This window comes from Ambystoma mexicanum, chromosome 11 (assembly GCF_040938575.1).
Source record: "Ambystoma mexicanum isolate Mex_15411 chromosome 11, UKY_AmexF1_1, whole genome shotgun sequence".
Classification (NCBI taxonomy): Eukaryota; Metazoa; Chordata; class Amphibia; order Caudata; family Ambystomatidae; genus Ambystoma; species Ambystoma mexicanum.
The window spans coordinates 1248316334-1248341792 of NC_090934.1; the positions used below are offsets into that span (position 1 = coordinate 1248316334).

General features: G+C 47.1%; 1 protein-coding gene across 7 annotated transcripts in view; it reads left to right on the plus strand.

The window, feature by feature from the left end:
* Window positions 1-25459, plus strand: part of MYO9A (myosin IXA) — a 1154601-nt gene that overhangs the window by 1075774 nt on the left and 53368 nt on the right. For 6 of the 7 annotated variants that reach the window (XM_069624659.1, XM_069624658.1, XM_069624664.1 and 3 more), the window contains 4 exons: window positions 735-866; window positions 3177-3300; window positions 17283-17336; window positions 18817-19019. In XM_069624659.1, the coding sequence (XP_069480760.1) occupies window positions 735-866; window positions 3177-3300; window positions 17283-17336; window positions 18817-19019 (513 nt within the window). The remainder of the gene's footprint in view (window positions 1-734; window positions 867-3176; window positions 3301-17282; window positions 17337-18816; window positions 19020-25459) is intronic. The other variant, XM_069624661.1, reaches the window with a different exon arrangement.

Genomic DNA, 25459 nt, shown 5'->3' on the forward strand with positions numbered 1-25459 from the left:
TTGCAATATCAAAGGATATTCAAAATAAGAGACCATAAATACGCAAGGACTACATGGACAGAATAAAGGTTTCATGTGCAATGTGAATTATTAACTTGAGAATTATGGATTTACAGTGAATACTATGCAAATATGTCTTCGAACTAAAAGTGAAGCCAACTCTTTTTACAAAGCTACAGTAAAAAGCTTTTTTTTGATCTAAGAAATCGCAAGATTGTTTCCTTTTCCTTTTTTTCTCTTCCATTTTGCTAATTGGGCAGTGCAGTTGAGGTCCATGGAAACCATACTTGCTGCTTAAGATCAATATACTAAGAGAGCATAAGGGCTTATGTTTCTTTTTGTCATCTGCAAGTATCCACTTCTCAAATGATTAATATTTCCACTCTCTCATTCCCACCTCACTCCACAACTACCCCAATCTGTCACCTTTTTACCCTCTCCTAATCTCGTGCTTCCCTTTCTAGTGTTACATCTCCTCTAAATCTGTCAGTTCTAATGGAAATGTAATCATATTATGCAGTGTACAGGTACATCACTCATTCCCGTTACTAGCCATCATGAAGTCCTCTATAATATTACTAGACCCTGCTTTCTGTAGTCTACAAATTATTCACTGTACTGAACTATTGAGAATTCGCTCTGGATACACATATGGATGTCTGAACTCTACTAACTTATCTTTGTATTGCTCCTCTGGTGGTGGAATCTCAAGTAACCCTATTATTTTTGTGTAGGATCGCTCAGGAGGAGGAGACCAACAGAATGTCAGCCAATGCTCTTGCAATTGTGTTTGCTCCATGCATTCTTCGCTGCCCAAACACAACAGACCCTCTGCAAAGTGTGCAAGACATTGGCAAAACCACTGCGTAAGTGTAGTTCCCTCTCGAGTCTTGATGTTATCCTCTTGTACACACAGATAGTGAAGACTTCAGACCTTTTGATATGTGAAATAGAGAAACATGTTTTAACCAATGATGTTTTCTTGCCAGGTAGCTACCTATTGGGTATGTATTTGTTTTCAATCCTTTGGTGGTTGCACTATGAAGATACCTCATCACCTCATGATTTCATTCTTCTTTGTCTCAATGTAGTTTTTATTCCTTTTTATTTGAAACAGACCATTGATCTTCACCTGCCAGGCTATTACAAAAAGGGGAAAGGCCATATGCAAAGCAAGTCAAAAGGGGCAGTCCAGCCAGAACTGCTTGGTCACATCCCTTCTGCATGCGACCAAAAGCAACCCCATACATGTGTTGGCCTCATTTCCGCCACAGCGCCTTGGCATCAGCCACAGCGTTGTTGGCTCCATTGGGGCCAGACGTGTTACCTCAGACCGACAGGGAACCCGCAGCGGAACACTCCAGTGCGCCTATGAGCTCTGGCCTGATACCCAAGGGCGATGATGTCTCTCAGCACTGACAGGGTCTGCCTTTCGTCGTTGAGGCCTTGGCTTCGACTTCACACTCAACTTCATGCCGATTAGCGCCAGAGTCCCTCTGGAATATGCCCCACTTCCGTTGACGCCATTTATGTCTAAAATGGGCCAATGGTTTTGATGAGGAAGGGGAACTGGTTCCTTTTGGAGTGGAGACGTTCCAGAAGTGTTTTTTGAAAAAGGTGAGGGTCTTCAAGCCCTGGCCTCAGAGCTTCAGGAGGCCAGCGGACTTGACACCTCCCCAGAGCTTGACATTCTACCAGCTCCTAAACCGGGAAAATCTGAAGCATCTTTCTTGCTCTGGCTGATGGCCAGGTTTGCTAAGGCCCTCGGATTGTCTGCCCTGTCCATCCCCAAAATCCAGTTTAAGATGACCGACATCCTGGACATATCGCCCAAGAAGGAGACCTTGCTGTTATTCAATGCAGCTGTGGAAGCTCCCCTGCTAGAGGTATTGGAGAGGCATGCTTGAGCATCCTCAGTTGACAATGAGCTTGCAAAGAAACATGGCCTAGTTCCCTCAGATCCAGACTTCTTGTCCACCCATGCTTCCCTTGAGATCTTGGTGGTGCAGGCCGCGGTAGCCAGTTTCAAGATGTCCACTTTTCACATTCTTTTCCCTGACAGGGAGAGTAAGAGACTGGGTGCTTGGGAAGGAAGGTATTCGCCTTGGGCAGCCTTGCTTTCCAGGCAGTTAATGCCTTTGTGCGCTGCAGTTGTTCTCTTTCAGCCTCTGGTCCACAGTGGCCAGTGTGGCCGATCATTTTACGGAAAGTGACTTAAAGGATGGTTTCCTGGCCATTGTGCAGGATGTCGAGGAGGCTTCTTGCCAAATTCTGCAGTCATAGCTCCATGCAGTGGGATGGCTGGACTGTGCAATGGCCACCAGCACAGTGGTGCAACATCACTCATGAGAACGTGGGCTTCACCCAAGACATGCAGGCCAAACTCCTGGACATGCCCTTTGACGGGCATAGCCTTGTAGCAAAGGCTGAGGATGCCTTACAGAGGTGCCAATCCTGCAAGATGACAGCTACGTTTTTGGGCTTGGCTGTGCAACAACCTGCCGCACCATCCAACAGGGGTTGTTTTTTTCCCCTCTGCCCCCTATGCTTCACACGTCAGAGGTCGGGCTTCCCTTTTGTTGGCAGGCGCTTCCCGAGGGGTAGAGGCAGAGGTGCACCAAGAGGTGGCCCTGCAGCAGCCACTGTCTCTTCAGTCACCTTCTGCCTTTTAGGTGTTGGGGTAGTGGGGGGTGATTTTCTCAGTTTAGTTTGGAATGGTCTCAGACCACATTCAATGCTTTGGCCTTACAGGTCGTTCTACGGGTTACTGTGTCCCTTCCGTTCAGTGTCCTCTGGATAACATTCCTCACACATCCAACTTGCCTTTGGACCCCATTCTCCTGGTGGAGGTCAGTCATTTTATCGGGGCCAAGGGGTGGTGATGGAGGACTAGGAGAGTGTGGCAGGGGTTCAGGGGGTCCCCCCCCAGAACGGGTTACAAGACCAACTGCATTCCTTCCTTTCTGTGAGTGTGTGTATTCCATTCTGTGTTTTCTGCCATGAAATCAATAAACAATATTAAAGAATGAACTTCCCAGTTTAAAGCGCAGTGCTGCACAGTTTACTTTACTGGCCTGAAACCCGGTACTTGGTGTAAGCTAACCACCTCTTACCTTTTGGAAATGTGGCTGTAAAGTGAGCGCTTATTATTTCCCCTCTGATTTTGCCTCATGCAGGTGTGTCGAGCTCGTTGTCATCGAGCAGATGAATAAGTACCAGGCCCGACTGAAGGACATCAGCAGCTTGGAGTTTGCAGAAAACAAAGCCAAAAGTCGTTTGTCTTTGATCCACAGGTCCATGGTAAGAGAGAGAGCTTGGTGATAGGAGGACACACTAGAGAAGGGCACTGGGGATGTTATATGTCTCTGTGGCAAGAGGATGTAGGAGAGACATTAGTAATCCAGGAAGGGTAGAAATAAGGCAACAGATGGATGAAAAATGAAAGGTTCAGGTGACACGAATCATAAGCGTCAGGTAATATGATCCCCACCAATAATATCGCCATATATATGGTCGCCTGGAACTGCCATAGGCAATAGTATTGGGATAATTTTTGGGGTAAATGGGACCGGGGGTGTCCCCCACTCCCTTTAAAATAATATGGGGGTTGCGGGGGTGTCCCCTGCAGGTTCTGTGGGTTAATATTGCCGCAAAAATATGGCGATATTTTTGCGGGGATATTAACACATGGAACCGATTGAGGAAGGAATGAATGTGAAATGATGGCGAGACAGTGAAACATTCTATTTCCTCATTGGAATCTCAAAGGCTCATTTGTTTTGTATTTACTGTCCTTTTGGAATAGCAGTGCATCGGAATACATTCTGACTAGTACTCTGATGTCCTGTCTACATTCTGCCATACGCTTGGGATGCCGGGGGCTTATTTGCGGCTTGGAAACATTACAATGATTAGCGACATTCCAAGCCAGATAAAAAATAACAAAAAAGGAGAAGAAACATATTAATTGTGATTTACTGTTGGTATTAAAATGAAATGTTTTGATATGTATTTTGTCTAGTAATTTGAGCATTGTGTGTTTGTGTTAGGGCAGACTGAATGATGGAATGAATGTGACAGAGGTATTCTTGTTTCCCCTCCTTTGCTATTTCTTGTTTCGTTTTTTCCTAGTCAGGTCAGTTAGTTCACTTGTATATAATTGGTTGTTTTTGATTAATTGACAATGGAGTTTCATAATTCAATATCAATATAAATACATATTTTTGATATTTTTATAATTTCCTCTGGAATTTCTTTTTAGCATATTGACAATTTTTGATTCTCCACTACAGAGAGTAGAGATCCACTGCTTTTTCAGAAAAACATTCCTGGGAACAGGGCATGGCCGGGGCAGTTCTTGAATAGTATGCATTTTTCCAAACGTTTGGGTGCATACAGATGAGACAGAAATACATTTTTGTGGTTCTAGTCCTGTTTTGGCAGTGCTCGTACCTGGGGCGCTGTCCCAGAGGGCAGTAAGCCTTGTCCCGGGACCCGGTTCGAAACCCATACCTCACCAGTTATTGGATTTTGGCCCATGGACACCCTTTTGCTTCTGGCTGCAACAGTGTCGTGCACCAAGCCTTGGAGGGTCACACTTTAACCTCTTTGGTCTCCACCCTACCACAGCTGCAGAATACTATTGCACACTGTCCTCCAGTGATAAAGGTATCAGGCTCCAACTCAAGCACATCACTAGGGGATGCCTCCCCGGTAGTGTGAGATATGACCGGAGCAGGGAGTTCCCACTGGTTTCTGCCTCTGGCCCCTCTGGGTTCATTGGGGCTTCCCCCTTCCGCCGCTTTTGGTGCCCCAAAGCACTTAGTCCTGAGGGGACAATTGAATGTTGTTTTGGGGCACTGGGTAGACCATAGGCCTAACAGTGCAGGAATTGTAATTTCCTTTTTATGGCATGTGTAGTTTTACTATTACAGCACAAACCATCCAGCACAAATATTGCAGGGGCACTTTGTGTCCCCTTATCCTTGGCCTAAGTAGCATTTTATTGGTCAGAGGGCTCTTGACACTAATCTATGAAAGGAGGCTGGCCAGTGCCTCTTTTGCACAGTCATGCAGACCCCAAGAAATGTACAGGTTGTGCAGAAAGTGATCTGCGCCTTTCTAGAGTCAACGCAAATTAAAAAAGTGCATCCTCTGTGTTTTTTTCATTTGGGTTCATTTTTGCGAATCTGCATTCAAATGTGGATCCCTGTGGCCTCTAGAGAAGACTCCACCTAGTCACTAAATAGAGGAAAATTGCATATATTCCGCCACTGGATGCTTAACAGAGCCCAGAACACACTGAGCAAGTGTCAGTCGACAATGAATTGTCTTTTCTGTGTACCCTAGTTCTCTCAGGGATACAGGTTTGCAATTGTATGACCTACTTGGCTGCTGTGGGGGCTTCGCTATCAACAAAGAGAGAATTTCCAACCTCCAGAAGGCTTTCCACCTGACCTATTCCATCATGGGACTAAAACATGGGGCCTCATTTCAGGAATATCGCCAAATGGAATTACTCTTACTGCCCTGCCACTTGGTGCAGCCGATTTACCGCCAGATTACAAGTGGCGTTAGTCGGTGTTAGTCCCCATTAATTGTAGTCCACAGGACTCCATGGGGATTTTGGGCAGAAATACTGCTGGCAGTGATTCCTCTGATTTTGCTGAGATTTGGCGGTAGGGAGGAAGATTTTCCTCCACCTTACCTCCAAACTTGTAGTTGGCCGGTGAGGTAATGCGGTGGTAACAGAATTACTGCCACATTACCGCACCTCCCAACGTATAATTAGGCCTATGGTGTTGACGGCATAGCCCATAAACCCTTTGAGCCTGTATTCTCTGTAGATTTGCAGCTTGTTTCCTAGAAAACAGTTTATCTGGTGGCAATAACAGCCAGTAAGATTAGTGAATTAAAGGTGCTGTCTTCAGACGAATCCTATGACTTTTTATTGAGATACGGTGGCACCAAGAACACATCCCTATTTTCTTCCAAAAGTGTCTCGGAGTTCCACATTAACCAAGAAATCTCACTTCTGGTATTCTTTCCGGGCCCATATACAAATGTGGACACCACTACCCACCGCTATCTAGATGCTCAGAGGTTCTGTCTAGAGGGACCTAGACCTTGTCCGGCATTGGACACGTTTAGGGGTCAGAATCCTAGAAGGCAGGCCGCAAAAACTATTATAGCAAGATGAATTCCATGGCAAGCACAGGGAGAGTGGTTTATTGCTTGTACTCTCCCATAAGTATGGAGTATAGAGGTCGGGGACATAGGTGCATGGAAAGGTTACTCACCATAGTGACTACTGTACTCCTAGTCCAAAGACCTCTTTCCGCCATACGCCCACCCTCCACCCCCTAAAATGTCACTAGTCCTTGCAACGAATAAAGGCGGCTTAGGGTTTGGAGCTTGTGGGGTGGAGTTGTAGGCATGTCAGTGCTCTATGCATGCAGCCCACCTCTATGTTCAAACTTTAAAGGGAAAGTGTGTGTTGCTATGCTTAGGCTCTGGTCCTGTTCTTGCTGCAAGGGAACTCCCATAGGTATGGAGGAATGGAGACTTTGGGCTAGGTGTACAGTAGTCACTGTGGTGAGTAACTTTTCTTTACTCTCGCAATCAACCACCACCACTAGGGGTTGCCTTGCGGGGGGGAGTGGGGGATCCTTGTTCAAAACTCCCAACAATCCCGACCCGGCAACAGAGCGCTAGTGAGTGGACATAATGTCGATACAATCCAATGGGGAGGGAGGTGGCATGAAACAGGTATGAAGTCTCCCATCCCATATGCCGATTCTCTGATAGATTACCCCTAGGGTCCTCCGAATCGCTTGCCCACTTACTTCAGATGCTTCTCTTTGCATGGGGTTGGGGTCCAGAAGCAGTGGGTGCAGTGATAGTCTTCAGCATAGGGTTTGGGGCAGGCTAGACGGCTGTTCTGTGCTCTGGCGAGACAGTTCCTCATGTCTTGAAGCAGGGTGACCCAGGCACCTCAGAATGATAACAACCACAGTTTCTTCGAGGATGGAAGATGCCCCAGAGTGTGGCAGGCGACACTTAAGGCTATTAAGAAGACACTGCACCAGAATGGTCCCTATTCCTATTGCGCAGCAGCTGCATGAGGGCGGATCTTGGGCAGCAAGTAGACGACTTGCAAAGTTCAAAGTCAAAACTGGGAATGGGGATTTATGCACCATAGATGTACTAGAAGAAGCTGGTCAGCCCACAGAAGGATTCCGGGAACTTCCAAAGGCTTCTGAAGGCAGGGTTCTCAAGCAGGGGTCCAGACTGGTTGGTCCGACAACTGCCTTCCGGCGATCGGTGCAGAAAGAGGTAGGGCTTTACAGGGACCTGGCTGGGAGGAAAGGCTGGTTGTCTTCTGTTGCTGTCTCTGGGTCTTCAGCAGGCTGCTACTTCTCTTTGTAGGGGGTATTTGCTTTAAACGATGATATGAAGAACAGCTGCTGGTCTCCTCCTTTCATCCCAAATTAGAGTAGGGGGCTTTTCCAGCCCATCAATGTTAAAGGTCTGCACCATTCAAACTGTCATGGGCTGTCCAATCCTGGAAAGCCTCTGGCCCCACATCTGCTCAACAACAGACAACCCCTGGCTCTAATGTGGATTGGGACAAGACAGTTCCAATCCCAACATCCGGCCAGGATGCAAACACTGACGCTTTGACCTGCAAACGTATGGTTTTGCCCGGGAAATGGCTTACCATATATGGCATTTCCTAAATGGAAAAGGCAGGAAGAAGGCAAAAGGACAAGGTGGCCAAAGGACAGGGCAAAAAAACTTGTGGCACGGATATTTTAAGCATGTGGAACTCAAAATTGTTTTATATGGTAAAATGCAAACGTGCACGCAGTAAAAACTAAAACTAAAAACATGGTGGAAAACATGGTGAAAACTGTTGCCACCAACCCATCATGGGTGCATCAAGAAAGTAACAGAAATGTTACAAAAGTAAAAAGAAAAAGGAGGGGGAGCTGTTGGGCGGGCACATCAATGGCAGCTCTTTTGAAGAGCTCTGACAGCCTGGAGCCGAGACGGCTTATAAATACTCCTAGGTGTCCTCTAGACCACTGCTACATTAAGATCCTTGTCGCAGAGGAGGTTGACGGCACTCAGCGACACATTTTATGGGCTGATGCTGCTTGATCCTCCCATTTTCGGAACCTGAGTTGCGGTGGAGCGAGAGGGAAGATGGCGGACGCCATGTAAGTGCTGCCTCGAGAGGGACAGTGATTGCCCAGGCGACGCTCGACTCCAACGGTAACTTGTTTGGAGGGGCAGCGTGACATGCAGCACCCCAGTGTGGGTCTTGTTCCCTTACATTGTGCCCTCCCTCTCACATCGTGAACACGCGGGTGCTATCCGTGGTATCTGGTGGCGAGGAAACATCTGCGCTGCGGGTCGGACTGCAGGCACCCCACCTGGATCTCTGTGTGCTCTGTCGTTGCCCCTGGCCCAATGTAGCACTGCATCTGCTTGGTCTCCCCTCTGTGCTGGGAGGAGGATCACTGAGAGCTGCCGCGGGCGCTGGCTGGCCCAGTGCGTATTTAAATTGTGCATGGACACTGCAAGTCTCCTCCACCATGGGCAGTATCAGCTTTTCATCAGAGGTTGGTGCATGCTAAGGCATTGATGGTGTCTCTCCAGACTTTTGCGACCAAACGTGACTCATTCACCTGCTGGCTTGAGAGCATTGTAGCACTGCTTCAGTGCTGGCTGCTGCGGAGTGAGGCGGGGGTCACTAACAGCCTCTATCATGTGTGGACCTGAGCTATTCTTACAGTGGCCTCTGGAGGTCTTTAGCCACAATTTTGCTGTACCCCCCCCCCCCATGTTTTTCACCCCATGTTTTTCACCCTTCCTGCTGTGGCCTGGATTTTTGATCGCTGTCTGCAGAGAGCGCCAAGGGGAGGCTTATAATTTCTCTGGTGCTGGCTGCCTTTACTCCTTCACTGCCCACTTGAGACTTCTGTGAAAAAAGGTACTGGATCCTCACGTCCAGGCACGTTTTATACTGTCTCCCCCCACACCGGGAAGCTACTCCCTGGGTCACTTTGTTCAGGACGGTGCTCCCACTTGTGTGCTGCTGGTGGACATAACACTTACTTCAGTATTGTGGTTTGTCGCCTCCTAGGGGAGGAGGTGATTGTGGTGTGATCCTGCTCTCTGCTGGGTGACTCAGAATACTCTGAAGGCCAGAGATGACAAAAGGGGTTAGGAAAAGGCAAAGTTCTATCAACATTTATGCTAAAGCTGCCCCTGAGGCTCTGGCCGCCATGGCTAGTGCCACATCTATAGAGGAGTCTGCGGAGCCTGTTGAACTGACGGAGACTCAACGGAAGATGGCGTGCATGCAGGAGGGTTTTACTACCATTCATACCAATGGCACGATCAGTCTCAAGGTGGAGACCACAGTGGGAGTGGCTGAGGTTGATATTTCCATGCTAAAAACCGAGATGGCCGCCCAGACCTGGCAGGTTCAGTTTGTGACCAGAAAGAATGATAAGCTAGAGTCCAGATCGCGCCACAACAACATTCAGATTATTGGTGTCCTGGAGAACAACTCGGAGGGCTCTATGGAGGATTTTGTGGAGCATACTATTTTTTCCTTGCTGGGCACCCCCAAATTATCACCACAGTTTGCAATTGAGCGTGTACATTACTCCCTGGTACCCAAACCGAAACCTGGGGCGCCCCCTCGCCCGTTAATTGACAGAATTCTAAATTACCGGGACTGGGACGCTATCTTGAGGGCCACCCGGGAGAAGGCAGAGTTCTGCTTGGGCTCTAGCATGTTACATATTTATCCAGTCTTCTCAGTAGCGGTGCGACAGGAGAGGAGAACCTTTCTGGCTATGAAAAAAAGGCTCAGAAAACTCAGCATGAAATATGCAAGGCTATACCCAGCTAAATTGCACATTGAACTTAAGGGCCAAACGTTTTTCTTCACGATCCCTGAGGAAGCCATGACATTTCTGGATGAATGCACTGATGTGCCCTGAATCCTATTTTCTCAACTGTTGGTTATGACTGGGCTCCCTTGGAACTAGTCCCTCCTGTGTGCTGTGGTGTTGGAGTTGCCTGTAATTGGAGTCTGTTGCCCTGCTGCAGCTGTATTATGGGATACATAGCGGAGCTGTTCCCTGTGTTGGGTTTTCTTTAATTATCTTTGACCTAGTAGAACTATTAATATTTGACATTATGGTATTCAATTGCCGTTATTGGGCCCGGGCCAAAGACAGTGCGCCGGCCTCCCCATGCAAAGTTGCAATGTTCTGTTGGGGTGTGGTATTGGGGGAACAATCTGCCCGGTTGGGGGCGGGGGAGTCATAACAGGGATTCAAAATGCACTTGGTTGCGATGCTGATGCACTTCGGCTTTATGGATGGTTTGGGGGGAGCAGTTGGGTAAAACCTTATTTGGTGATGGCTTGCAGACTGGTGCGCTTGCCTGTATTAATGTGTGAGGATGGGTGAACTCACGTGTATGAGCTGGAACGTGCGTGGGCTTGGGAACCTGGTCAAGCGACGGAAACTGATGCTTTATGTGGAGCGCCACAAAGTTAAACTATTGTTCTTACAGGAGACTCATGCTCTGGCCGCTGTGTGTGATGGGCTTACTAGGTTACTAGGAATTAGGGCAGGAATAGCTTTTACACCATGTACTGTACACAATCCGGGGTGGGGGGGGGGGGGGTTAATGGTTCTGCTTCAAAGCTCTGTGCCCTTTCAGCATAAAAAGTTTCACTCAGACCTACAGGCGCATTGCGATGGCCAGAGTTTGGTGTTCTCCGGACCATTGGACAGGAAATCTACTGGCTCAAATTGACTCAGAAGTGCAGGCAGTAGCGGCCACGTTGGATATACAAAAGGCTTTCGATTCATTCTCGTGGCGTTTTATGTATGCGGTACTAGAGAAGTGCCAATTCGGCCCCAATATTGTCTCACATGTACGATTGCTTTACACTTCCCCAGTTGCTAGGGTTTGTACAAATGGGATGCTGTCGGCCCCAATACACACAGCCAGGGGTACGGGTCAAGGGTGCCCACTATTGCCCTTATTGTTTGCCATAGTGATAGAGCGGCTTGCCGATCCTTATCTGACACAAACAAAGACAGTCATTCGGCTCTCTGGGTAACCAGAGATCATTTCTCTTTATGCCGACAATGCCATACTGTATGTGCGTGATCCACAGACACACCTAGGGATCATTATGCAAGATGTTGCTATTTTTCTGGTAATGTCTGGTCTCCGGGTGAATCATGATAAGTCCGAGCGGTTTCCCCTCACGAATGCTGTGGGTAGACCTCCTGACCTGCTTGGTTTCTCATAGGCTCCCACTGAAATGTGATGTTTGGGGATCACGATAGTTAGACCCCACACGGCAGTACTAGAAAGCAATTATACTAAATGCCTGGCGTGTCTTACATCTCATCTTGTGTCCTGGGGGAAGTTGCCGCTGACTATAGCTGGGAAAATAGCATTGCTTAAAATGACAGTCTTACCTAAGATTTACAAGCTGCCGTTATTTCTTTCTTGTGGCATTTGGGTGCGGTGTGCCTCAAATGGCACACGTTGATGCTGCCCTACAAACATGGAGGGTTTGCTGCCCCAGACTTCAGAATATACTGTTTGGCAGCACAGACGCAATATACTGGTACTGGTACGCAATATACAATCTACTGGTTTGAGCCGGGGGAATCGCTCCCCCATGTCAAGCTTGAAAGGCACTTGGCTGGAATGCGCGACGTTGGGTCCCTGGTGGTGGCCCCCCGGTTTGTGGACCCGTGCCCATTCGATCCTGCGAGCGTCACTGCTCGAGTCTGCTTATGGTGGGGAGGTTGGTTGGGGCTCCCCACCCTTATCATGAGTTATCCGTTGTGGAATTGTACACCAACGTTTCCCATTGTGGATGTGGTGTCGGACAGGTGTTGGGCTCAGGAGGGACTTGGCACATTGGGGAGCATGTTTCGAAAAGGGAATTTTGTCCTAGCAGGCGATGGTGACACTTTCACAATCCAAATCTTTACACTGGCTGCAGTACATAGGTGTTTGTAGAGCCTATAGGAGGCGATGGGCATGCTTCCCAACTAAACCAGAGAATGATTCCCTGTTGGGGAACATTATCGATGCTTATGGCTTGCGGGGCATGGTTTCTTCTTTTATACAGCCTAATCCAGAACTGAGCACTGTTGCCGTTGGCCAAACTCTGCTTTAAATGGGCACTGGATTTGGGTTTGGACATCGCAGACCAGATATACGGCGATATGTGCGCATAGACTCGGGAGGTCTCTTACAACTCCCGATTCCGCCTCATTCTACTTAAGGTTTTACATAGGTACCAGTATACCCTGGCCCGACTGAAGCTCTTTGCGAATACCATCTGCTGCCCAGGTGTGGTGAGGATGATGCTGGGTATTACCATATGATGTGGGGCTGTCCGAAACTGGATGAATATTGGAGGATATTTGTACTATGCTTACAGATATGACCGGATGCAGGTTGGACGCTACTTCCATACAATGCCTTTTTCGTGTATTTGATGGTCTAATTGGGCGATTGCGTGAGCAGGTGAATTTAAGTTTAGTGCTTGCAGTGCCGCGTCTATTATTACATTGGTCACAATCCTCTTTACCGACTACTGAGCAGTGATTGCGAGCTATGGCATAGGCCAGCGATACTGAAGAACAATGGGCCTCTTTGCAGCCATTGGTGGCCGGTCCAAGAGACCTATGGCAGCCCTTCAAAGACTACCTTGCATGCACGCAGGATGCCCCCACATAGACTAAGGGTGGATTACAAATGTGTGCTCCCTAACTGTATGCTGCTCTGGGTGGGCATGCGATTCGCCCGCAATGACATGCTTTCCCAGTTCTGTAAGATGTTTTTCTCTTCATCTTTTTACTTTTTTATTTTGCCTTTGCTTCTTGCCACTCCACGGGTTCACACTTGTGCTACGAATAATGCTGCTGGTCTTCATGTGAATGTGTAATGCTTATGTATTGTTTTGTACCAAGTTCTTTAATAAAGAAAGGTTTTAAAAAAAAGGATACAAAGTACTTCTACAGCACTTCACTGTAACGTGATGTGTGCTACAGTAAAACAACAAAGGAATCTCTTAAAGGGGACAGGGTCCCCCTGCACTGGCAGACACATGGGCTGACAAGTACCCCCAAAAGAGATGAGCTGAGCAAGGAAAGGAAAGTAAAAGACTCTTGTTTACCGCCAAAAGTCAGGACAGAGTTCAAGCCATAGCAAAACAGGAGGAGATGCTCCATTGATGTCAATGGAGAGAAAGCTCCAAAAAGAAATTCTTTCCTAACTTCAAATTGCTCGATGCCAAGCCCTCCTGCACCAAGGATTTAGGGGCAAAATCCTTTGACGCTGAATCCTCCAGCATAGTCTGATTAGAAGGCCAATCTGACACCACTGTAGAGGTGTACGTGCCCCCTTAACAAGAGAGGCCACCTAGCATAGCATAACATTTCTGAACAGTTCTATGTTCGATCTGGAGGTGGTTGCAGCACCTTAACAATGAGCTGTGGTATGAATCTGATTGGTGGTGGTTTTTGCAGAATTCCCTGCTGCCCCTTACTGTCATTTGTGAGAAAATGGGTCTTGTATAATGACGGCAGTGGTCAGGAAACATTGTGAAAAGGGTTGCTTCTGCTTCCTAGTGAAAGAGGGATTTCCAGCTGGATGTGGAGTAAAATGCTAAGCACATAAACCCGTGAAAACATTCAATTTCGGAGAACCTGCTGTGATCTACACAGTGAACCCCTTTTTAGATCCATGTCCTGACATTGTTTCTTGGAGGGTGTTTTTGTTATATTTTATGACTTAATGGCTCTGCCTACATCGGAGAATAAGGGCTCCCATGCCAAAACCAGATATGACCTGTTTGTGACTGGAGTCTGGATTCATGTTTGAATCCACACCTTGGATAATACCCAGAAAACGCCAGTGAGAAAGGATAACTTGGCAGTCCTCCGGTGATTGGATTGCTGCCAGACGTTTGAATTAAGGCACCCTGGAGAATTTTGTCTGATTACCTGCACTTTCTACAGCCGGCCTCCCAGCATATCTGTTTCCTGTATCTTACAGCCCCTGACTTGAACCAACAAGATGGAATTGATAAAGCAGTGACCCCTTCCCTTGACCCATCAGGCACAGCCAAGTTGCATGCCCTCAGGCAAAGTCTTACCTCAAACACACACAAGTACCGAACACAGTGAGCACCGTCAACTTTTACCTAAGACCTACCGCTGACCTATAACCCCAAGAAATCCAAAAGTAATGTCACTCTGAGGAGACCATCTAAATCCCTGAACTGCATCTGTTGGACATAGTCACTTCTTCTGGCACTGGTGGTGGTCCTTCAATAATGGGTAGCTGCACCGCACTCCTACTCCAGCAGTTCCTGTAATGTTTGACACAGCAGCATCGCTGAGAGCTCTGCAGTACTGCTTCTTTCTTGAAGAGCCTCTTGTTTACCTGTGGACCCGACTGTGGACAACTTGAACATAGAAACCATCACCACTGACATACCACCTTGCGAGGCCTAAAGTATTGACTGCCAGCAGTCCGGAATTGGCAAAGCTCCTCTGTCGTGATGTTGCCTGGACTCCGACTGATGGCCTTGCCTTCTGAACAGCACCCAAGTGTTTCTGAAGCCCAACCTATCTTTAACATTCTGCCCTACCTTTAAGATTGGGCTCAGTACAGCATCAGGGCCAGTATCCCACCCGTCCAATCATAAACCAGTTTATGATTTCTATTAGTTCCTAACGGAGACTTAATCCCGGTTTGAGCCTATACAAGTCCTAAGAGACTTCCAGGGTACAAGCTGTCAAAATCGGTACCCCAATTTCCCAGTTGGTCTTGCGCTTGACTCTAATCAGTAAGGTCATTTCCTAAGTACACTCCGAGATACTTTAAGCGAAATTACTTATATTGTAAACATCTAAGTTCACCTTAACTTCATAGAATATGTACTGCCTGCTGCTGTCATTGCTGTTTTAGCGGGAAATGTGTTCAACTGCATCTTCAACCACTAGGCTCCCGTTCCAAGAGTTGCCCTGAGTTGCTCAGCAGGGGCTTCCACGAGGTGAGCCAGTAAAAGCTGTTATTTACCTTTGTATCAGCTCCTCTTGTACTCTGACCACAAAGCAAACTGAAACCATTCTATCAACAGTAGGCCTCATATTGACTCTGTTCATTGCTGATTAGAGGATATAAATTGTTCCTTGATGCAAAAGAGTGTTGCAGAGGGTGGTCAAGCAAGACATGTTCCTTGAGTTGCACTAGTACATTTGCAAGGAAACGGCATGCTTAAATGATGAATCCGCCTGAGACAGAGGCTGAAATGAGGGTAGAGTTTGGGTAAATTCATGCTGGATGTGGTTCATTTTGCTTAAGGGTTTAGAGAGGGAGTGCTTTGTGCCTAGTGCTGAGTAGTAAAACTTTAATAGAACAGGAGAACAGCATCTGTTCTAGCTACAGTTCCATCTTAGAGCGGAACCCGCGGCCGGGTTTGTCTTGCATGTAGTACTGATGAAATACAGGGACATAGCTTGGATATAGGAATCTATGAGCATATGAACAAAGATGATGTGGTTAGCAAAACGCAGAATTCTGGAAAGCATCAGTGAGTATCCTTACCAGACCCAGGGCAAAATTAGGATTGGGAACCACAGGCAATGGCCCAGGACAGGAAAAGCAAAATGACAAAGCTGACCCACTCTCTGCTAACATTCATCCTCCTTACATGTTCAGTGGGATCTCTGAGCTAATGCCACCGAATGGTATTACTCTTACCACCACTTGGTCTGGGGGTATTACCACTGGATTACAGGTGGTGGTAGGCGGTACTGGTAGGACTCTACGGGCATTCCAGCGGTATTACTACCGCCAGTAATACCGCAGATTTGGGAATTTTTGGGCTGTAAGGTGGAGTAATTACCTCCAACCTTCTGATGGAGGCGTTTCATCTGCATTACCTCCAAACCTGTTCGGCGGTGTGGTTATGCAGCGGCAACCCTGTTACCACTGAATTACCGCCATTTTTTGTAATGAAGCCCATTGTGTTTACCTACCTATGTTCATCAGCCATCTTTGGGTTTGAATAATCAGTCTCAAACGTGAAGAAATAAAGAACAGTTTAGTTACGAAAGAGAATTTAAAGAAACATTTCTTAAATACAGTTTAGAAACGGGCCATAATATAAAACCAGGGCAGGGATGAATCTGTGTCCACCGGAGGTCATTTAATCAAAGGAAATAACTTGTAGACCATTCTGTAAACGGGGCAAGGATGACATGTCATTTCATCTGGTCATGATGACCATAATCGTGATGTATTTCTTATATAGCGTTACGCACCCATAGTCCTCAGAGCGCCGAAATACAGAAGACATTATGATGGGATCTTCGTGTCCACGAGCAAAAGGGATCTGCCCTGGAAAGAGTGCTTTGTTTAAAGAGCTGGTCTGGCTTGATCTATATAACCAAAACACATTGCACAGTGGATACAAATAATACACTCTTGGAACAGGGGATCATTGGAGATCTGCGCTAGATCCAAGGCTATGTTGGAGAATGAGATCCAGGGGGCTTCCTTGTAGGTACCGCACACAATGAAGCTTTGATTTCGGAAGGCATCTGCCTCAAACTTTGTATCCTGCAACTCTTTTCATATTGATGTGTTTTGGGTAATTGTTTTTGTTGGGGTGTTGCATCTGCGCACTGAACTCAGTGAAGCTCTCCCTGCAACCGTTTCCCTGCCGTTCTAAAGTAGCGCAAGCGTATTTTTGTTTGCAATTGCTAGCTCTGAGGGCTCCCGAGTCGAGTTGCCTAAAGCATCCTTTACTGCCACAATTGAATGACAAATGAATCCAGCCCCCCCCCCCCCCCCCCCCCGACTAGCTGAGCAGTTCTTTCATATGTGCCTGCTTTTTAGCGCCATTGTTTACTTCTTTGAGGCTGTCTCTTGTGTGGATCTGCGAATTTGGATGCTGTTTCTTCTTGTAGCTTGTGGGCTATTTTTGAAATCGACCCCCACCCCACCGCCCCCCGCCATGGCTCTGAGCGCTTTATCGTGATTCCCTTCTTCTGTCTGTGGTTGCTTTTTCTGCCTTGATCTGTGAGGTCATCCTGCAAGGGCAATGGACTAACACATCACATGATAAATACTGACATCTCTGGCTCAGCATGTGCGATCTAACCTGTTTCCTTTCCTTCTCCTTTTCCTTTCCCTTTCTAATCCAGAAACCTGTACTAATTGCCGTTAGATTTATGAGCATAACCCGCAGCTCTCTTCCGGTATGTATCACCTGCACCATCCCTGTCCCAGTCACACCCGTCCTGCAGCGTTGTGTGTAACTACCACTCATTTCAAGCCCGTAATCATCCTCCATGCATCGTCAACCATTCCCAACTGTACTGCCTGGCATTTTAATTGGGAGTGTCTCCTCTTGTGGGACCAAAGTGTATGTGGGAGTGGGACACCGATTAATTATGTTAATGAGCTAGGTGGCAAATAAAACTTTAGAAGACGGGCGGCACAAGGGGCCTTCTCTGTTCTTTGTTTTATACACATGGAGCCAGATTTCAGAAACGTTGAGCCAGTGTTGGTTCCATTGTGCACGGTATTATCACTAGGGCAAAATTTGCCCTATTGCAAAAAACATTTGAGCCATCTTAGAAACCTTTTTCATTATTACAAGTTCGATTGTGTATGGTATTAGCAATAGGTCAAAGTTTTCCCTCGGGCAAAAACCTCTTCTTTCAATGCATTTTTGCGCCAAGGCAAAGATTGTCCTAGTGCTAATATGGAATGGTGTTAGCACTAGGGCAAAGTTTGTCCTTTATGAAAATGCACCAGCACACTGTCCGTGTACTGTGGATGTATGGCATGCTTTGAAAGCACTACAATCTCCACACACCTTTGAAATCTCTAGAATACACACATACACGCACTGACACACAACACAAGATTCTGGGTGCATGCATATTTTCACATATCCTGACAGCAGGAATGTGCAGCAGGCCTCCGTTCCTTACCAGACCCTGCTTATGCTCCACCTATAAGTGGACTCTGGCTATCGTTTTGATTCTTCATTTTCTTTGAAATACTTCCTTATTTTACTTCATTAAATCCCATGTGTGTCTTTTTATTGCCAACAGTCTTAACCAATTCAGAGCTCAAGTCAATGTCGTCAGTGCACTCCATTCTGTTGGCTCATCAACAGTCTCCCGTCCACATGAGCCCTGTGCAGGATCCTACTGTGTGGTGCCCCATCTTGCAAATCTGCAGACTAGTACGAGGCCCTTCCCTGGAGACATTGCTTATTGTGATTGTGCCTCACAATCTAGATCACCCATCACCTCCTCTTGTGTCACCTTCTGCTATGCAGCCGAACCAATCCAAATTCTTCCAACTGACAGATACGCAGCAACTCCATTGAGGAATGTTTTGGAGATATTTGCATGCAATAGTTAATTGTTAATATGGCTCGTTGTTAAGTATTTTAGTACACCGAGTTATGTTGTAGGAACACAGACCCTAAATGCAGTTCTTTGAGTTGAATATTCCAGATTGCCATAAACTGGAGATCTCACAGTATAAGCGCATACGCGCCGGTGTTAAGTGAAAGGCATATTTTCCCACTTGATGGTGTTGTGTTTGTGAAAGTTCTTAATATGTTAACCACTGTGTTGTGTGATATTGTTTGCATAGGAAACCTGTTTTGCCGTTTTACAAAACCAAGGATCAATCTGTGTTCATTGGGTTTGTGTGTAGGGTAAAGGACACTTACGGCGGAGGAATTTATCCAATCAAACATCCCCGATCGCAGCTCGTTTGCCCTCTGTGGCTGATGTCCCAGAGGAGACCGTGAGCAACGAAGAGACCATGGACCTGGAGGTGACGGAGCAGCAGCAGGCGGCCATGCAGCAGGAGGAGAGGGTGCTGACCGAGCAGATTGAGAACCTGCAGAAAGAAAAGTGAGAATTGCTATACTTGGGGACAGAGAGAATTAGAGAGGCTTTCTGTAATACCATGGTTGGGGGAATGGATGGGCGGTTAATGTGGGGAATGCAAATGTGAGTATCACAGCCTAGTACAAAGAAGCAGTCACTGGAATATGTTTGGCACGACTAGTACAATGCTATTGGCATGGCTTCAAGTTATGGGTCAAGTGAACCAGATGCTGCAGTAGAAGCGTTGATCTAGGTGGATGTAGTTACTTTGAAAACAGCATGAAACAAGTTTAATTCCAGTGCCCGCACTTGGAAAATATGAGCACTGAACCGGTTAGGTATGAATATCTAGCTATGTGGATATATGTGCAGCAGGGAGTATATGTGTATGTATTCAGCTGTGTGTGGGGGCGGGACAAAGACTGAAATGCAAATGGATATTCCTCCTTTGTGAAAAGTACAGTGAGCGAAAAGCAATGACTGCAGACTCTCAAAGTGGGTAAAATCCACAGAACCGGTTATCATGTCATTGTCTTTCTAGAGAGGGGCGCCTGCTACCCTTTTTGTATTTTTGCAAGGAACTTTGGGTTGGTCACTCTGTTACCTGGGGGAACCCAGACATGGACCCTTGCTCACTGTGCTCAGAGAGGCACAGCTCCACCTCACTGATGAGGCCCAACTAGGTCGAAACACTTTTCTGGGGTTGCTGTTGGCAATCTTGTTCAAAGGAGGTTTGCCTGGCATTTTGGTGCTGGACAGCCCTTGTGGGTGGTACATAGACTGATATGCAAATGGATATTCCTCATTTGTGAAAAGTACAGTGAGCAAAATGTGATGGATACACTCTCTCAAAGTGGGTAAAATCCACAGAAAAGACTATCATGCCATGTTCTTTCTAGAGGGGCGCCTGCTACCTTTTTTGTGGGTGAAATTACCACTGGTGTAACGGAATTGGCAAACTTCACCAACAATTCTGTTCTGCTGGCTTAACGCTTTTCCACCTATTCAACTTCATTTGCGGCTGGAATTTTTTGCAGCGTAAATTTATTTTTTCTGAGAATTATTTTGTGTGTTTTTTTGTGTTCCAAAACCAACAAAAAATGAAATTTAAATGGGCAAAACACCCCTGTTTCCCTTTCAAAATTTAGTTTTTCACCCCAAAAAATGTGAAAAATAAAATTGTGGATGGAAAAAGGGCCCAAACTGCCAATTCCACTCCCCAAGTGAAATTGGTGGATTGGACGAATTTTGCCTAGTATCTGCACATTTTCCCACGGAACAGAATTGACCATTTTCACCCTCCTCAATCAACAGTGACCATCTGTCCCTCTGGTACGCGCTCCTCCTATCTCCCGCCTCCATCCATTAATGTTAATACTACTTTGGGCCTCATTACACAGACGGCGGTAAGGGTTTACCGGTACCGAAAGGGCACAGGTACCAGTAAACCCATACCGCCTTACTACGAGGTCCCTTTGCGGGTAGGTACTTTAACGCCTGCTGTTTAGCAGGCGTTAAAAACCAACCCGCAAAGGGACCAGGGTGCTAATTACGGTACCGCAATTTGCGGCACCGTAATGGGAATGGGGAAGGGCAATCGGGGAAGGGGGAATGACCGCCCCGCCAACCTTGGAATAGGCGGTAATTCCCCTTTCCACCAAGGCGGTGCCGGTATTTTACCGGCATGGACCAAGGTGCTAATAGCACCTTGGTCCTCCGCCTACCGTGTAATGAGGCCCTTTGACGACTCCGACTCCACTTCCACTGCTCCTTCCACTCAGCTGCTCTATTTTTTTACTACTCCTCCCACTTCTACTCCTCCTCCCACTACTACTCTCCTCCTCTTCCCAATACTACTACACTTCCCACACTATCACTCCTTCCACTGTAATAGTCAGTGACCCTCCTTTCTTTAGTACCAGTCTTCTCACATTCACACCTTATACTATCCTTTCTACACAGAGATCTCACAAACATGTACACACACTACAGAACCATTAACACTCCTGCAGAGAGAGCAAGAAGCTGGACACTACAGGTGGTAAGGTTTTTGTATTGAGTAGCTTGGCCCTGTGGGCTGTTAATGCTGCTTGAGCCCCGGCCAAGAATACCTTTGGTCTGTTGAGTGTTGTCTCTGGTGAGACTGGAAATGTACCGAAAGTTGAGATGGAGGTTTTCAGCACCTGTCACTGACAGAAAAGATGCTACCCGCTAGATGTTAGAATCGGTCTTGACAGAACGGATGGTGTGGCGCGTGCCATGGACATAGTTTCAGGCCTGAGGAGGCACTACTAGGTATTCACTGCCGATGTCCAGGCTATTTGATGGTGACCATATGTGTGGGGCTAAGGCTGATGAGTCTTTATAGATGTTTGACTTCCAAGGCCACGGCTAAGTCCTTGGGTCTTGCGATCCAGCCTCCATCCACGTTCCTTTCCCAACTACCCTCCTTTGCCTATTGAGGCAGGGGTCTGGCTCCTCTGGCAAACATCTGCGCTGTCCTGCCTGCCTGGGTCGAGGCTGTGGGGCACAGAAAGGAGGTTTTGTAGTTTCAGCTGCCCCTCTCCCCAACCCCCATTATAAAGCTTTGTGTATTGGACTAATGCATGTGGCGCCAGTGGTGGGTAGGCTGTCCCTGTTCGTACGATATTGGCATTTCACCACCATGAATGCTTGGGCCCTACAGGTAAGGGTTACTACCTCCTGTGTCTTCAACACCCTCCATACTCCTCTGGACCCCCTCCCACTTTTGGAAGAGGTCAGTCAGCTTCTGAGAAAGGGCATAATACAACTGGTGCCTCATTTAGAATAATGGGGGGGGGTGGGAGAGGGTTGGCACTTTCTTTACTTTCTGGTTCTGAAGAAATATGTGAGTCTGCGTATTATCGTGGTTCTGAGGCTTGAACTTGTACCTGTGGAAGGGCAAGTTCAAAATGGTTAACTTAGCCGAGATACTCAGGCCTTTGGGCAGCAGGGTTGGTTAGAGTTGCTACATCTCCGGTACGCCTGCTTCTGTTTGCCAATCCATCCCAAGCACAGGAAGTATCTATGGTTTGTGTTTGCCAGAGCCCACTACCAGTTCCAAGACCTGCCGTTTGGGCTGTCCTTGGCACCCAGGATCTGCACCAAACTGTTGGTGGTATTTGTGGATCATTTCAGAAGGGAGAGAACCCTTGTTTTCCTTTTATCTGGTTTTTTGGCTCATTTTAACCTGCAACCCGCACCTGTTGTCGGAACATCTGTACCACAAATGCAGCCTGTTTAACTGTTTGGGCTTCTCCCTGAACTTCAAGAGTTCCATGTCCTGCAATTTTAGTCCCTCTGCTTGATTGGAGCAGTCTTTGACCCCCACCTTAGCAGGCCTTTCTTCTTGAGGGTCGGTTTGTGAGTATCTTTCAGATTGTGCATGTCTTCTATTCCAAGGGGGTGGTTCCAGCTTTGCCTTTCTGTGTCTTCTGTACCTTCTTTCCTCCTGTATCGGAGTGGTGCCAGAGGCTTGGCCCCTTACAGGTCGCTCCAGTGGCTACTTCAATGTCATTGATCCTAGTTCTCGGACAATATGTCAGACCTCTTGCAGGTCTCAGACAAGGTGTCTCGCGATCTTGTGTGGTGGACCCTGCGAAACAACTTGCTCAGATTGGTGTTACTTCGGCAACCCTGTCCCTTATTGACCCTGGTCATGGACACATCCCTGACTGGCTGGGCTACTCAACTGCTTACAGTGAGTGGACTCTGGTCTCCGACAGAGTTTCAGGAACAAATCAGTTTGCTAGAGCTGTGAGTGATCGTGCTCGCCCCGGTTGCCGCCTTCTCCTCTGCGTGTCAAGGCTGTGCTGGTCTTTAGAGACAATCTCGGTAGCCATGCACTACTTCAACAAATGGGTTTGTGTTGAGTCATAACCTCTGTTTAAAGAAGCAATGAGCTATGTTTCCGGGCTCTATACAATGATGCGTCTCTAACGATGGCCTTTCTAACCGAGACAAAGAACGTCATAACGGATGCTCTGAGCTGACAGACTTTGGCCTCACATAAGTGGGAGCTCTAACAGGAATTTCTAAAAGGGATCTTTGCCTTCCGGGAGCCTCCTTAATTGGGCCTTGGTGCTTCCATTGTGTTAAGGTGGATTTGAAAAATCAACCCTGGGAGTGGACTTTGAGAGGGAAACCTATTATGGCGAACAGGAAAGACACTGAAATGAAGCCAAACTCCAAGGTTGGTAGCAGAACCCAAGGCTTAGACTAAGGTCTGGTGTGAGAGTGGTCTAGGGCTACACTGAGTGACACACACTCCAATAATGTAAGTTAGACAGAGAAGTACAACAAAATACTATACTTGGATGAAATAGGCCTTTAGAATACACACTAACAATGAAACCTCTAGGTAAGTATTGTCACACAACTACTACAAAATACATACATAAACATTCTCCCTTGTGGGTTCTAAGGAGAACCCTAACACTTTAACCTTAAGACACCTAAACAACAAAGCAGAGAATTTCAATAACTTTATTTGGTAAAGTCAGTAGGATCAAGACCAGTGTAACACAGGAATCTAAGCAAGTTAGAAAAACATGTGGAAGAGGAGAATAGGGGATATGAGCTGGAGGTGGGCCTACTCAAATCTCAGCGAACAGCAATTACAGAAGACTGTGTGGTCATTATGGGGAGGTGAAGGACTCAGGCGGGTATTGGGGGAGAGGGGAGGGGAGGTCAAGAGGGATGGGAGGGAAGGGCTAATAGTTGAATAGTTTGATTCAAGTTGTTAATGGATATGGGGAGATTGCTGCGGGGGTTGTGAGATGAGGGTTGTGAGAACTCTTTTGTTAAAATGTCAATAAAGAGAGTTTAAAAAAAAAAGTTAGAAAAACACAGTAAAACCCTAGTATAAAATCCCTAACACTTAGTAAGCCCAGCCCTGAGATGGAATGGGGCCTAGAGTCACCAGTTCCACAAGTTATACTGTTGAGGTAGGTTTACTGTGGGATTGAGCAATGCCAGTGGTTGTGATTCAATGATCCAAAATTTGGGAAAAGTTCAAGTATTTCTCTGTCCTACCACGCAAGTGTTGAAGTGGGATCCTCAACTAGACCACCACGATCTGAGTCAGGCAAGAGAAAGCTTGGGCCAGCACTTACACACATGAAACCCTACAGAGGGCGGGGAGGGGGGGGAGGGGAGAGAAACAGTTAGGTTAAATTACACCCCTTACTCTGATTTTCCCGGAGACCACTTGAGGGGTTCCAGAATCCGTTGGGGACTCTTACTTCGGTGCTTGGTCCATTTGAGGGAGGCCTAGGGGTCACAGGCGCAGAGGTCATTTTAGGGCACACGATTTAGTTTCGGTCAGTCGCAGTGCCTGTATTACAGTTCCTGGGACTAGCCAGCTGGTCACTCTCGCTACGAAAAGAAGACTTCTCTGGAGCAGGAGGTCTCAGGAGACCTCCAGGGAGAGGAGACAGGATGCAAGGGGAGTCACCATGGTCAGGCGGCGACAGGCGATCTTCTGTTGGCGAAGAAGCGAGCAAGCCCTGAGCGACTAACGTTGGGACCAGAATGCTGAAAATTCAGGAGCAGGTGTCTTCTAGCTCAAGTTGAAGTTCCTCCAAGTTCCAAGAATGCACTCGGAACAGAGATGGCTACAGCGACGTAGCCCAGGAAGGAGAGAGCTGGTCAGTCCACCGGCTGGTCCAGGGACACTTCCAAAGTTTCAGAAGGCACGGATTCCCGGTCCAGTGGCCGAAGCACCAACAAGGGCCTTCTTGAGATGCTGGTTAGCTTCAGGGGTCGTCGTCAGCGGGCTGCACTTCTTTGTAGAAGTCTTGGCTCCAACGATGATCCGGAGAATGGCTGTAGGAGTCCTCCTTTTATCCAGGATTTGGACTGGGAGCTAGCCAAAGCCCACGATTGGTAAGGATAGCCGCGGGCTAAAACATCTGCCTAGCAACAGACATTCAGGCACCTGGATGTGTACTGGGACCAGGCACTCCAAGTCCCCACATCTGTGCTCACATGCAAACTGCCTCTTGGCATGAGAAAGCAGTAGCTTTCCCCAGGAAAGGGCTTCCATGTGTGGTAATTCAAGAGGAGAAAGAAGGCCAAAGAAAAAAAGGCCATAGGACAATCAAAAGCCTTGTGGCACGGCTATTTTAGGGTGCTAGCCACCCTTAGTAGCTGTGTGCGGTAATTGCAAATGTGCACAAGTAAAATCAAAAAAACAGGGTCGAAAAATATCCTCTACCACCAGCTCATCCTAGGCATATTGTAAAAGTAGCCAAAAAACCATTACAGAAAAACATATTATAAGGATTCAAAGTATCCCAACCGAACTTCACTTAAAGTTGATGTGTGCAATTGTATCAATACATGAAATTCACATAGGCACCTAACAAATGCTCAATAAATAAATAAATCTGGTTAAAATGTGCATAACAGCTTTGATACGTGTCATCCTGTATCTCGTGATG